Source organism: Salvelinus fontinalis, unplaced genomic scaffold (assembly GCF_029448725.1).
Source record: "Salvelinus fontinalis isolate EN_2023a unplaced genomic scaffold, ASM2944872v1 scaffold_0044, whole genome shotgun sequence".
Classification (NCBI taxonomy): Eukaryota; Metazoa; Chordata; class Actinopteri; order Salmoniformes; family Salmonidae; genus Salvelinus; species Salvelinus fontinalis.
In genome coordinates this window covers 278,939-294,867 of record NW_026600253.1, presented here as the reverse complement: position 1 = coordinate 294,867, position 15,929 = coordinate 278,939, and the positions used below count along the sequence as shown (strand labels likewise).

General features: G+C 48.4%; 1 protein-coding gene across 1 annotated transcript in view; it reads right to left on the bottom strand.

Moving 5' to 3' along the window:
* cep192 (centrosomal protein 192) overlaps window positions 1–15,929 on the bottom strand; it is a 122,529-nt gene that overhangs the window by 59,171 nt on the left and 47,429 nt on the right. The window contains exons 19-26 of the mRNA XM_055911065.1: window positions 12,735–12,861; window positions 12,430–12,589; window positions 7,374–8,283; window positions 7,053–7,201; window positions 6,502–6,732; window positions 5,105–5,230; window positions 412–552; window positions 269–332 (exon numbers count right to left, since the gene is read on the bottom strand). Coding sequence (XP_055767040.1) covers window positions 269–332; window positions 412–552; window positions 5,105–5,230; window positions 6,502–6,732; window positions 7,053–7,201; window positions 7,374–8,283; window positions 12,430–12,589; window positions 12,735–12,861 — 1,908 coding nt within the window. The remainder of the gene's footprint in view (window positions 1–268; window positions 333–411; window positions 553–5,104; window positions 5,231–6,501; window positions 6,733–7,052; window positions 7,202–7,373; window positions 8,284–12,429; window positions 12,590–12,734; window positions 12,862–15,929) is intronic.

Below are 15,929 nucleotides of genomic sequence, written 5' to 3'. Positions count from 1 at the left end.
ACCTAGATCACCTGTATGACATCACTGTACTCATCCGCTGGACCTAGATCACCTGTATGACATCACTGTACTCATCCGCTGGACCTAGATCACCTGTATGACATCACTGTACTCATCCGCTGGACCTAGACCCCCTGTATGACATCACTGTACTCATCCGCTGGACCTAGATCACCTGCGTGACATTAGACGTGAAAAACAGACGTGACTGGTGGCTGAATGGCATCTGTGTGTATTAATATTCATGGAGCGAGGACAGGGGCCTTACCTGAACAGGACTGGTACTTCTGTGGAGCGTGGAAGTGGACCCAAACCATGAAGCTCTCTGCATTCTGAAACACAACACAACATCCCTCAAAAACGACTCAACTATTGAAGTCACTGAGACGAGGTCACTCCGGGGTTACTCACCTCTCCGTAGCTGGCGTGCATCACGTGGCTCATGACGGACGGAGCGGCCAGTGAGGTCAGAGTCCCCGCCTGCAGCAGGCCCTCAGCTGTCATGGCAACAGGACTCTTGGAGAAAGTGAAGCAGCGCCAGGCCGTGGCGTTCTAGAAATACGACGTCACAAAGACAATATCTATCAAAGTGTGCTTGTATAGCCAAATATTTTAACAAAATCAAAGTGTTTTTGAGTAACAGAAAGATGACATCAGGCCTGGAACTTCAGGATTTTAGGGGCAAGGCCATTTGGCCTTTAAGAGGTGCCCAATCTGCCCGGGGCACCGACGCCATCTGCCCGGGGCACCGACGCCATCTGCCCGGGGCACCGACGCCATCTGCCCGGGGCACCGACGCCATCTGCCCGGGGCACCAATGCCATTTACCAAAATAGCCAATTAAATTGATTTGAAAACCCGAAGAAAATGCTAGCTCCTCTGTTACAACATAGGTGTATGTAAATTGGTATAAATAATGAATTATCAAAGTGTAGGTGACAGCCTAGCATATTGAGCCTCAGGTGATAGCCTCAGGAGAGAAAGGCCGGTGTCTGTCGTCCTTCCGACGGGAGAAAAAGGCCGGTGCCTGTCGTCGTCCTTCCGACAGGAGAGAAAGGCCGGTGTCTGTCGTCGTCCTTCCGACAGGAGAGAAAGGCCGGTGTCTGTCGTCGTCCTTCCGACAGGAGAGAAAGGCCGGTGTCTGTCGTCGTCCTTCCGACAGGAGAGAAAGGCCGGTGTCTGTCGTCCTTCCGACGGGAGAAAAAGGCCGGTGTCTGTCGTCGTCCTTCCGACGGGAGAGAAAGGCCGGTGTCTGTCGTCCTTCCGACAGGAGAGAAAGGCCGGTGTCTGTCGTCCTTCCGACAGGAGAGAAAGGCCGGTGTCTGTCGTCCTTCCGACAGGAGAGAAAGGCCGGTGCCTGTCGTCCTTCCGACAGGAGAGAAAGGCCGGTGTCTGTCGTCGTCCTTCCGACAGGAGAGAAAGGCCGGTGTCTGTCGTCGTCCTTCCGACAGGAGAGAAAGGCCGGTGTCTGTCGTCGTCCTTCCGACAGGAGAGAAAGGCCGGTGTCTGTCGTCGTCCTTCCGACAGGAAAGAAAGGCCGGTGTCTGTCGTCGTCCTTCCGACAGGAAAGAAAGGCCGGTGTCTGTCGTCGTCCTTCCGACAGGAAAGAAAGGCCGGTGTCTGTCGTCGTCCTTCCGACAGGAGAGAAAGGCCGGTGCCTGTCGTCCTTCCGACAGGAGAGAAAGGCCGGTGCCTGTCGTCCTTCCGACAGGAGAGAAAGGCCGGTGCCTGTCGTCCTTCCGACAGGAGAGAAAGGCCGGTGCCTGTCGTCCTTCCGACAGGAGAGAAAGGCCGGTGCCTGTCGTCGTCCTTCCGACAGGAGAGAAAGGCCGGTGTCTGTCGTCGTCCTTCCGACAGGAGAGAAAGGCCGGTGTCTGTCGTCGTCCTTCCGACAGGAGAGAAAGGCCGGTGTCTGTCGTCGTCCTTCCGACAGGAGAGAAAGGCCGGTGTCTGTCGTCGTCCTTCCGACAGGAGAGAAAGGCCGGTGTCTGTCGTCGTCCTTCCGACAGGAGAGAAAGGCCGGTGTCTGTCGTCGTCCTTCCGACAGGAGAGAAAGGCCGGTGTCTGTCGTCGTCCTTCCGACAGGAGAGAAAGGCCGGTGTCTGTCGTCGTCCTTCCGACAGGAGAGAAAGGCCGGTGTCTGTCGTCGTCCTTCCGACAGGAGAGAAAGGCCGGTGTCTGTCGTCCTTCCGACAGGAGAGAAAGGCCGGTGTCTGTCGTCCTTCCGACAGGAGAGAAAGGCCGGTGTCTGTCGTCCTTCCGACAGGAGAGAAAGGCCGGTGTCTGTCGTCGTCCTTCCGACAGGAGAGAAAGGCCGGTGTCTGTCGTCGTCCTTCCGACAGGAGAGAAAGGCCGGTGCCTGTCGTCCTTCCGACAGGAGAGAAAGGCCGGTGTCTGTCGTCCTTCCGACAGGAGAGAAAGGCCGGTGTCTGTCGTCGTCCTTCCGACAGGAGAGAAAGGCCGGTGTCTGTCGTCGTCCTTCCGACAGGAGAGAAAGGCCGGTGTCTGTCGTCCTTCCGACAGGAGAGAAAGGCCGGTGCCTGTCGTCCTTCCGACAGGAGAGAAAGGCCGGTGCCTGTCGTCCTTCCGACAGGAGAGAAAGGCCGGTGTCTGTCGTCGTCCTTCCGACAGGAGAGAAAGGCCGGTGTCTGTCGTCGTCCTTCCGACAGGAGAGAAAGGCCGGTGTCTGTCGTCGTCCTTCCGACAGGAGAGAAAGGCCGGTGTCTGTCGTCGTCCTTCCGACAGGAGAGAAAGGCCGGTGTCTGTCGTCGTCCTTCCGACAGGAGAGAAAGGCCGGTGTCTGTCGTCGTCCTTCCGACAGGAGAGAAAGGCCGGTGTCTGTCGTCGTCCTTCCGACAGGAGAGAAAGGCCGGTGTCTGTCGTCGTCCTTCCGACAGGAGAGAAAGGCCGGTGTCTGTCGTCGTCCTTCCGACAGGAGAGAAAGGCCGGTGTCTGTCGTCGTCCTTCCGACAGGAGAGAAAGGCCGGTGTCTGTCGTCCTTCCGACAGGAGAGAAAGGCCGGTGTCTGTCGTCGTCCTTCCGACAGGAGAGAAAGGCCGGTGTCTGTCGTCGTCCTTCCGACAGGAGAGAAAGGCCGGTGTCTGTCGTCGTCCTTCCGACAGGAGAGAAAGGCCGGTGTCTGTCGTCGTCCTTCCGACAGGAGAGAAAGGCCGGTGCCTGTCGTCCTTCCGACAGGAGAGAAAGGCCGGTGTCTGTCGTCGTCCTTCCGACAGGAGAGAAAGGCCGGTGTCTGTCGTCGTCCTTCCGACAGGAGAGAAAGGCCGGTGTCTGTCGTCGTCCTTCCGACAGGAGAGAAAGGCCGGTGTCTGTCGTCGTCCTTCCGACAGGAGAGAAAGGCCGGTGTCTGTCGTCGTCCTTCCGACAGGAGAGAAAGGCCGGTGTCTGTCGTCGTCCTTCCGACAGGAGAGAAAGGCCGGTGTCTGTTGTACACTTCATCACCCACCTTGCAATCTGAGCAGAGGCAGTCAACATTTTTAAACTATTTAACCATGAACGTAATCGTTTAAAACCTGGAGTTTTTTGGTCATTTGATGAGGCATGTCTCACCATGTTCTACCATAGGAATGTAGAGAGGATTCTTTCAGAAACACTTCCTCAGATGTCATTGAAACCAGTATTTCTCTCATGTTCTCAACTTTCATTCATTGTCCAGCAGCCAAAGACACAATCCTAGTCATTAACAACCCATGCTAGCTGATGTTTCTGAATTTCTTAAAGGAGATTTTCATTTCTGTCATATGAAACCGCTCGCATTATCAGTGCGCTTTGGAGAAGAGTGTTTTCCCGCTAATTGCATATAGCCTCCTGCCTTGTGTGCATTGCTGCGTTTATAATGTGAAGACATCGACTAATAGTTGATCAACATTTTTTATTATTTTTTGGTAATTATTTTACCCCCTTTTTCTCCCCAATTGGTAGTTACTGTCTTGTCTCATCGCTGCAACTCCCGTACGGAGAGGCGAAGGTTGAAAGCCTCTGAAACACGATCCAGCCAAACCGCACTGCTTCTTGACACAACGCCGGATTAACCCGGAAACCAGCCGCACCAATGTGTTGGAGGAAACACTGTACACCTAGCGACCTGGTCAGCGTGCACTGCCCCCGCCACAGGAGTCGCTAGTGCGCGTTGAGATAAGGATATCCCTACCGGCCAAATCCTCCCTAAGCTGGACGACGCTGGGCCAATTGTGCGCCGCCCCATGGGTCTCCCGGTCGCGGCCGGCTGCGACAGAGCCTGGACTCGAACCAGGATCTCTAGTGGCACAGCTAGCATTACGATGTAGTGCCTTAGACCACTGCGCCACCAGGGAGGCCGCAGTGCAGGGCCTGATCACATGACGAACATTGATGAATAAGAACTGCGATAACTGACAGAGCCACGTGAGTGAGGTGCTTCGGAACACGGCGATTGGCAGCTGGGAATTATAATTATTAGTCAGTATTATACTCAGCCAAAGGGCACAACGGACATTTTGGCTGCAAGGAATGTAACTTTTTTTAGGGAAAATTACAGATGGCCACACAAGGGGACATCGAGGGCCATGGCTGTTGAAATTGAGGCCTGCATGACAAAGTTCTGCACAACTCGGACAGAAGAGTAATGACCTATACAACATTAGTTATTGTCCGTTGCTGCACTGCATCATGTACTGCATACCATCGTACTGCACTGCACTGTATAGCATTGTACTGTATTGTAATGTACTGCATAGCATAGCATTGTACTGTACTGTATTGCATTGTAATGTACTGCATAGCATTGTACTGTATTGTACTGCATTGTAATGTACTGCATTGTAATGTACTGCATTGCAATTTACTGTATTGCAATTTATTGTATTGTACTGCATCGTAATGTACTGCAAAGCATTGCACTGTACTCCATAGAATTGTACTGTAATGAACTGCATTGTACTGCATAGCATTATACTATACTGTATTCTATTGCATGGTAATGTACTGCATAGCATTGTACTGTATTGTATTGCATGGCAATGTACTGCATAGCATTGTACTGTATTGCATGGTAATGTAGTACATAGCATTGTACTGTATTGCATGGTAATGTAGTGTATTGTCTTACAGCACTGATAACCAGTCTAATAGGTACGGTAGCATGAGTCCTGTTCAGCAGCTTCAGAGGGAGAGCTTTGGCACTGCCACCTGCCAGGTCTCCGAAGTCCAGACTGCCACACTTCCCCACATCCACCTGGAGAGAAGAAACCATCCAGAATATAATGTGTTACAGTGGAGAAACCATCCAGAATATAATGTGTTACAGTGGAGAAACCACCCAGAATATAATGTGTTACAGTGGAGAAACCATCCAGAATATAATGTGTTACAGTGGAGAAACCATCCAGAATATAATGTGTTACAGTGGAGAAACCATCCAGAATATAATGTGTTACAGTGGAGAAACCACCCAGAATATAATGTGTTACAGTGGAGAAACCATCCAGAATATAATGTGTTACAGTGGAGAAACCACCCAGAATATAATGTGTTACAGTGGAGAAACCATCCAGAATATAATGTGTTACAGTGGAGAAACCACCCAGAATATAATGTGTTACAGTGGAGAAACCATCCATAATATAATGTGTTACAGTGGAGAAACCATCCAGAATATAATGTGTTACAGTGGAGAAACCGTCCAGAATATAATGTGTTACAGTGGAGAAACCATCCAGAATATAATGTGTTACAGTGGAGAAACCATCCAGAATATAATGTGTTACAGTGGAGAAACCATCCAGAATATAATGTGTTACAGTGGAGAAACCGTCCAGAATATAATGTGTTACAGTGGAGAAACCATCCAGATTATAATGTGTTACAGTGGAGAAACCGCCCAGAATATAATGTGTTACAGTGGAGAAACCGTCCAGAATATAATGTGTTACAGTGGAGAAACCGTCCAGAATATAATGTGTTACAGTGGAGAAACCGTCCAGAATATAATGTGTTACAGTGGAGAAACCATCCAGAATATAATGTGTTACAGTGGAGAAACCGTCCAGAATATAATGTGTTACAGTGGAGAAACAACATAATTGATATCAACCAACTAGAACAGAGACCTTGAGGTTTTACACAACTGTTGTTTCAAAACACTGAAATATAAGAAGTAAAACAAACCAAACAGGAAGCATGCCCACGTAGTAGGTGTCCTTCCTGTCCTGACATGGACTCAAAGCTAACTAACGACCGACATTGGTTACACCCACTCCTCACTTGGGTATCAAGCCAACAACTGATCAGCCACAACCCCCCTTACTGTTAAGTTCATGTTTTAAGTATCCCTATATTTCTGTTATTACGGGGCTATCACTCAGTCAAGAGTGCGCATGCGCAGGAAGTCTGGTCGTTGATGGACCTGGCCTTGAGTGTAATGGCTACTTGTAGTGTGTTCATATAGTATAGTAAACTTTGTTAAACTGGAACCTTGTCGTTGTGTCATTTCGAGTTAACACTTACCTCCAGAGCAGGGTTCTCTGCCATGGCGACGAGGACCACCCTCTTGGCGAACACCTCTGCGCGGGCGACAGCCTGGGCCTCAGCGGAGGCGGGCCAGGAGGAGACACTGAGGACAGCCTGGTACACCCCGGCCTGAGGTGGGATGAACAACACCTTCTGCTCCTCCGTGCTCTTAGGGCCAATGATGGTCTTGTTCTTCACTATCAGCCACTGGTACGGGAATGAATCAACCTGGGAGGGACAGGAAGTGGACATTATGGTTCGATAGCAGTTCCCTGTTCTTCACTATCAGCCACTGGTACGGGAATGAATCAACCTGGGAGGGACAGGAAGTGGACATTATGGTTTGACAGCAGTTCCTTGTTCTTCTGAGTGGTTACATTTCCGACACTTACTATTGGCTCTCAATTTAATTAAACTATTCTCTTAGCTTTTTGTTTTACATTTACATGCTTTAAGCAGCCATACGTTTGTTGACACTATTTCAAACCATACAATTCTCTGTAAATCATTGTCCTCTTTACAAATTCAATAGAAACTAAATGACTCACCTTCTCTCCGTCGATGGCCAGGCTGGTGACGGTGATGGAGACCTGCTGCCAGCGCTCGGAGGGGTTGAAGATGCCCAGTGAGGTCTGAGAGGAGATGCCCACACAGCAGGCATGGGGGAACCTCAGCTCCTCAGGGATCACGACCTGGGCTGGAGGAGTGGAGAGGTAGAGGGGTCCAAGGGTTATCTTAAAGCTGACAAAATTACATGCATTTAAAATCACTCAAGATTGAGATGAACCGTTTCAAACTCTTCCAACTGCAACACAACCTCTTATCTCGAGTGATTCAAGAGAACATTCCAGAACTGATTGAAGACTAACCTGTGAGTTCAGGAAGGCTGCCGTTAGACCACGAGGCTACACAGTTCTGGCTGTAGGGGTTCCCCTCCATCAGTCCTGGGTCCAAGGGTTTGAGGTGGGGGTTAGAGCAGTGGTACAGACCCCCAGGACCTCCTGGTCCACCAGGCCCAGAGACACCCAGACCCCCAGAGCTGTGGAGGTGTCTGACTGAGGGGTCAACGTTGGGTCCTAACCGCGAGGACATAGCGTGACCGTACAGGCCGTTCCCTGCTGCCGCCATGTGGCGGTAGGGAGCAGGCAGAGGGTGACCAGGGTGTAGAGCTCCATCCGAGCCCAGGTTCTGCTGTGCCAGCTGGGAGCTGAAGAGGGAGCGCCCCGTCAGGAGGCTGGGGACCCCTGGAGGCAGGTCCACCATGGAGCCCTGGGGCTTGAAGCTGGAGATGGGCACGTAGCACAGGTCCTCGGAGGAAGGCAGGCCGAAGCCCGTCCTGGCCCCAGGATAGACCTCACTCCCCTGGGCTGAGACCCCGGACCACTGCTGGTTCCCCTGGCCCCCCGTACCGCTGGGCTGCTGGATGTTCAGGTGGCTGGAGTACCCAGAATCCACCTTGGTGAGGCGGTGTGAGTTGGGTACGGAGTGGCGTTTCTGCAGGTCGTAGTCTGTATTGTTCCCACGGTGATAGTTACACTCACTCTGGCTGCGTGTAAAGCCCAGACCTGAACCACTCCGCAGGTCTACCGAGCCTCTCGGAGGACCGTCAGAGTGGTGAGGAGACTCTGGGCTCTTGGACTGTCTAGGAGGACAGAGGATGTCTGTCGAGCGGTGAAGAGGTAGATCCTGACCTGAAGGACTCTGGGTATCAGCCCCGTCTACTGGAGGGGTGGGACTGGCTCTGACTATAGTGGTGCTCAGAGACATGGTGCCATTACTCTGGGGAAGGGAGAGAGATAGCATGCAGTCAATTGGTTATTCCTTCATGTAGTAACTCCACTACATGACATCGCTGAGTTTTTCCCAGGCAGATGACCATCATTCAACATAACATTGTGCAACAACAAATCAAGACAACCCAAAACTCAAGGTGACTTTAACTCGGTTCTCTGATAATGAGAGATACAGCGCCTTCAGGAAATATTCACACCCCCTTTGACTTTTTCCACAAAATACTTTGTAAATGTCGAAGTGGAAGAAAATTGTGAACATTTGTAAAACGTTTCTGAAAAATGAAAACACTAATATATGTTGCCTAGATATGTATTCAACCCCCTGAGTAAACACATGTCGACAGTGATTACTGCTGTGAGTCTTTCTGGGTAAATTCTAAGAGCGTTCCAACACCTGGATTGTAAAACATTGGCCCATTCTTCTTCATGTTCTGTCAAATGGGTTGCTGATCATTGCTAGACAACCATTTTCAGGTCTTGCCATAGATTTTTAAGCAGAATTAGGTCAAAACTGTAAACATGGCCACTCAGGAACATTCACTGTCTTCCTGGTAAGCAACTCCAGTGTAGATTTGGCCTTGTGTTTTAGGTTATTGTCCTGGTTAAAGGTGAATTAATCTCCCAGTGTCTGGTGGATAGCAGACTGAACCAGGTTTTCCTCTAGGATTTTGCCTGTGATGAGCTCCATTCTGTTTTTTTTTTAATCCTAAAAAACTCCTCGGTCCTTAACAATGACAAGCATACCCATAACATGATGCAGTCACCACGATGCTTGAAAATATGAAGAGTGGTACTCAGTGTTGTATTGGATTTGAACCAAACATAACACTTTGTATTGTGCCTTGTTGCAAACAGGATGCATGTTTTGGAATATTTGTATTCTATACAGGCTTCCTTCTTTTCACTCTGTGAATTAGGTTAGTATTATGGAGTAACTACAATGTTGAGCCATCCTCAGTTTTCTCCAATCACAGCAATTAAACTAACTGTTTTGAAGTCACCATTGTCCTCATGGTGAAATCACTGAGCGGTTTCCTTCCTCTCCGGCAACTGAGTTAGGAAGGACGCCTGTATCGTTGTAGTGACTGGGTGTATTGATACACCATCCAAAGTGTAATTCATATCTTCACCATGCTCAAAGGGATATTCAATGTCTGCTTTTTTTTACCCATCTACCAACAGGTCACCTTCTCTGTGAGGCATTGAAAAACCTCCCTGGTCTTTGTGGTTGAATCTGTGTTTGAAATGCACTGCTTGACTGAGGGACCTTACAGATAATTGTATGTGTGGGGTACAGAGATGAGGTAGTCTTTCAAAAATGATTTTAAACACTATTATTGTCCACAGAGAGTCCATGCAACTTATTCTGTGACGTAAAAGGACATTAATAATCATGAACTTACCAAGACTTGCCATAACAAAATGGTTGAACACTTATCGACTGAAGACATTTCAGCTTTTCATCGTTTATTAATTTGTAAAATAAAAATAAAAATCCTGACATGGGGTATTGTGTGTAGGCCAGAGACAAATCACATGTAATCCATTTTAAATTCAGGCTGTAATACTGAAGGCACTATCTCAGTGGGATTCGCTTGGGGGCGATCACAAATGACGAAGACACCAAATCACACAACATCTGTCGGAGGACCTGTCCTCTGATTATTCTCAAACCTCTACTCCTTTCCCTCCTGCAAGCAGGGAAATGTGGTGAGATCTCACTCATTATCAGCGAACCGGGCTTACGCAAGTAACAGTTCACTTTCAAATACTTGTTTTCGATATCTCACCGTGGGAAAGGGCAAGCCTCCGTATCATAGACGAGCACTCCGAAGCCAGGGTAGTCCGACACGGGGGACCGTATCTTGTAAACAGATGCCTTTGACAGTGCCCTAGGAGGTAACCACACCTCTGGTGGAATGAGCCATCAAGCCCTCTGGGGGGCTGTAAACCCTTTCCATTATAACACAATATAAATAGCCTGCACTATCAAGCCAGTGGATAGCCGTTACCGAGAGGGACCTCCCTTTGGCAGGGTTAGGTGACAAGCTCACCTTGGATAACGGCGGGGAAAGTTGTAAGAACGAACGGTGAACTGACCGGGCGTGCAGCACACTCACTCACTCTAGAGATTAAAGCAGTAACACCGTCTTAAAAAGGAGAGTGATGTCATCTCTACGCTTTCCAGCGGCTCTAAAGGCTTCTGGGAAATAGCTTCAAGCACAATAACAAACAACAAAAAGGTCCCAAGGTGGGACTAAGGACTTGGAGGCCGGGCGTAAGCAACGCGCTCCCTTCATAAAACCACCATGGGATGTCTCCCAACTGAGAGGGCAGCTAGCCCGCACGGCGGGCTGAGAGGGCAGCTAGCCCGCACGGCGGGCTGAGAGGGCAGCTAGCCCGCACGGCGGGCTGAGAGGGCAGCTAGCCCACACGGCGGGCTGAGACGGCGGGCTGAGAGGGCAGCTAGCCCACACGGCGGGCTGAGAGGGCAGCTAGCCCGTACGGCGGGCTGAGAGGGCAGCTAGCCCGTACGGCGGGCTGAGAGGGAAGCTAGCCCACACGGCGGGCTGAGAGGGCAGCTAGCCCACACGGCGGGCTGAGAGGGCAGCTAGCCCACACGGCGGGCTGAGAGGGCAGCTAGCCCACACGGCGGGCTGAGACGGCAGCTAGCCCACACGGCGGGCTGAGACGGCAGCTAGATTCTACCTCTCCAGGTATGGAAAGCTAGCCAAAGGGAACTGCGTGTTGTCAGATTAAGCTTTCCAACGAGCTAACCATGTTAGCTTAAGCCTCACGGCACGGGTTAACCAAGTCGCGATGGCTCGCCGTGTCACATTATCTACCACCGGAACCAGAAGTAGAAAACACATTTTCCATTCGGTAAGTATTGTACACTATCGACTCCATTGACCTCAAGGTTTGCCTGTGAACTGTTAAGCAGGAAGACGGGAATTCAAGTCACACCGAGGCGAGCTTCAGGAGCCGTCCTGATCACTTCCGCAAAGAAGAGAGGCGAGAACGACCAGAGGCCGGGCCTCGGTCAGGCAACGTGTGATTGATCTCTTGGTCATTTGTAAATTGCCCGATGGAATCCCACTGAGACATGGAAAGGAGTTTTTGAAAGAGAAGCCCATACGAGGTCCAGTCTCTGCCTACTATACCTTGTGTCTGTCAGGTGTTGGGATGCCGTGCTGTCATGCCAACTATACCTTGTCTCTGTCAGGTGTTGGGATGCTGTCATGCCTACTATACCTTGTGTCTGTCAGGTGTTGGGATGCCGTGCTGTCATGCCTACTATACCTTGTGTCTGTCAGGTGTTGGGATGCTGTCATGCCTACTATACCTTGTGTCTGTCAGGTGTTGGGATGCTGTCATGCCAACTATACCTTGTCTCTGTCAGGTGTTGGGATGTCGTGCTGTCATGCCAACTATACCTTGTGTCTGTCAGGTGTTGGGATGCCGTGCTGTCATGCCTACTATACCTTGTGTCTGTCAGGTGTTGGGATGCCGTGCTGTCATGCCAACTATACCTTGTGTCTGTCAGGTGTTGGGATGCTGTCATGCCTACTATACCTTGTGTCTGTCAGGTGTTGGGATGCCGTGCTGTCATGCCAACTATACCTTGTGTCTGTCAGGTGTTGGGATGCTGTCATGCCTACTATACCTTGTGTCTGTCAGGTGTTGGGATGCTGTCATGCCTACTATACCTTGTGTCTGTCAGGTGTTGGGATGCTGTCATGCCTACTATACCTTGTGTCTGTCAGGTGTTGGGATGCCGTGCTGTCATGCCAACTATACCTTGTGTCTGTCAGGTGTTGGGATGCCGTGCTGTCATGCCTACTATACCTTGTGTCTGTCAGGTGTTGGGATGCCGTGCTGTCATGCCTACTATACCTTGTGTCTGTCAGGTGTTGGGATGCCGTGCTGTCATGCCTACTATACCTTGTGTCTGTCAAGTGTTGGGATGCCGTGCTGTCATGCCAACTATACCTTGTGTCTGTCAGGTGTTGGGATGCTGTCATGCCTACTATACCTTGTGTCTGTCAGGTGTTGGGATGCCGTGCTGTCATGCCTACTATACCTTGTGTCTGTCAGGTGTTGGGATGCCGTGCTGTCATGCCTACTATACCTTGTGTCTGTCAGGTGTTGGGATGTCAGTGCTGTCATTCAGAGAGATGTACGTCAGTCTGCTGAGGCTGGGACTGGAACAGCTCCACTCAGACTGGGGAGGAGTGAGATCACTGGGAGGTCTCCTGTCCCCTACCCTGGAGGAGGGGGGAGAGACAGTCCTGGAGAGGCACCAGAGACCAGAGAGAAATACAAGATTTAGGATAAACTGCAACTAGGAGGTACACAGTAGAGGGCAACAACCTGACACAACTGATTGATTTAATCATTGATTGATGGATTGGTTGATTTGAAGCAGCAGTGTACCCTTCTTGGCTGGGGAAGGAGGTCTGTGAGGGGGAGGAGTGGGTGAGAGGAGAGGTGGAGGGTCTGAAGGTACACTGGCTCTGCTCTGGGCCTCCGGCATGATGCATAGGAGTAACTGGAAACACATCTGTAGAGAACAATACATTACAATCCATCACCTGACCAGGACATTAATACAACACATTACTATCCACCACCTGACCAGGACATTAATACAACACATTACTATCCACCACCTGACCAGGACATTAATACAACACATTACTATCCATCACCTGACCAGGACATTAATACAACACATTACTATCCACCACCAGGACATTAATACACCACATTACTATCCACCACCTGACCAGGACATTAATACAACACATTACTATCCACCACCAGGACATTAATACAACACATTACTATCCACCACCAGGACATTAATACAACACATTACTATCCATCACCTGACCAGGACATTAATACAACACATTACTATCCATCACCAGGACATTAATACAACACATTACTATCCATCACCAGGACATTAATACAACACATTACTATCCATCACCTGACCAGGACATTAATACAACACATTACTATCCACCACCTGACCAGGACATTAATACAACACATTACTATCCACCACCTGACCAGGACATTAATACAACACATTACTATCCATCACCTGACCAGGACATTAATACAACACATTACTATCCACCACCTGACCAGGACATTAATACAACACATTACTATCCACCACCAGGACATTAATACAACACATTACTATCCACCACCTGACCAGGACATTAATACACCACATTACTATCCACCACCACCAGGACATTAATACAACACATTACTATCCACCACCTGACCAGGACATTAATACACCACATTACTATCCACCACCACCAGGACATTAATACAACACATTACTATCCACCACCAGGACATTAATACAACACATTACTATCCACCACCTGACCAGGACATTAATACACCACATTACTATCCACCACCTGACCAGGACATTAATACAACACATTACTATCCACCACCTGACCAGGACAGTAATACAACACATTACTATCCACCACCAGGACATTAATACAACACATTACTATCCACCACCTGACCAGGACATTAATACAACACATTACTATCCACCACCTGACCAGGACATTAATACAACACATTACTATCCACCACCAGGACATTAATACAACACATTACTATCCATCACCTGACCAGGACATTAATACAACACATTACTATCCACCACCAGGACATTAATACAACACATTACTATCCATCACCTGACCAGGACATTAATACAACACATTACTATCCATCACCTGACCAGGACATTAATACAACACATTACTATCCACCACCAGGACATTAATACAACACATTACTATCCACCACCAGGACATTAATACAACACATTACTGTCCACCACCTGACCAGGACATTAATACAACACATTACTATCCACCACCTGACCAGGACAGTAATACAACACATTACTATCCACCACCTGACCAGGACATTAATACAACACATTACTATCCACCACCAGGACATTAATACAACACATTACTATCCACCACCAGGACATTAATACAACACATTACTATCCACCACCAGGACATTAATACAACACATTACTATCCACCACCTGACCAGGACATTAATACAACACATTACTATCCATCACCTGACCAGGACATTAATACAACACATTACTATCCATCACCAGGACATTAATACAACACATTACTATCCATCACCTGACCAGGAAATTAATACAACACATTACTATCCACCACCTGACCAGGACATTAATACAACACATTACTATCCATCACCAGGACATTAATACAACACATTACTATCCACCACCTGACCAGGACATTAATACAACACATTACTATCCACCACCAGGACATTAATACAACACATTACTATCCACCACCAGGACATTAATACAACACATTACTATCCACCACCAGGACATTAATACAACACATTACTATCCACCACCAGGACATTAATACAACACATTACTATCCACCACCTGACCAGGACATTAATACAACACATTACTATCCACCACCTGACCAGGACATTAATACAACACATTACTATCCACCACCAGGACATTAATACAACACATTACTATCCACCACCTGACCAGGACATTAATACAACACATTACTATCCACCACCTGACCAGGACATTAATACAACACATTACTATCCATCACCTGACCAGGACATTAATACAACACATTACTATCCACCACCTGACCAGGACATTAATACAACACATTACTATCCACCACCAGGACATTAATACAACACATTACTATCCACCACCAGGACATTAATACAACACATTACTATCCATCACCTGACCAGGACATTAATACAACACATTACTGTCCACCACCTGACCAGGACATTAATACAACACATTACTGTCCACCACCTGACCAGGACATTAATACAACACATTACTATCCATCACCTGACCAGGACATTAATACAACACATTACTATCCATCACCAGGACATTAATACAACACATTACTATCCATCACCTGACCAGGACATTAATACAATACATTACTATCCACCACCTGACCAGGACATTAATACAACACATTACTATCCACCACCTGACCAGGACATTAATACAACACATTACTATCCACCACCTGACCAGGACATTAATACAACACATTACTATCCACCACCTGACCAGGACATTAATACAACACATTACTGTCCACCACCTGACCAGGACATTAATACAACACATTACTATCCACCACCTGACCAGGACATTAATACAACACATTACTATCCACCACCTGACCAGGACATTAATACAACACATTACTATCCATCACCTGACCAGGACAGTAATACAACACATTACCAGGACATTAATACAACACATTACTATCCATCACCTGACCAGGACATTAATACAACACATTACTATCCACCACCTGACCAGGACATTAATACAACACATTACTATCCACCACCTGACCAGGACATTAATACAACACATTACTATCCACCACCTGACCAGGACATTAATACAACACATTACTATCCACCACCTGACCAGGACATTAATACAACACATTACTATCCACCACCTGACCAGGACATTAATACAAC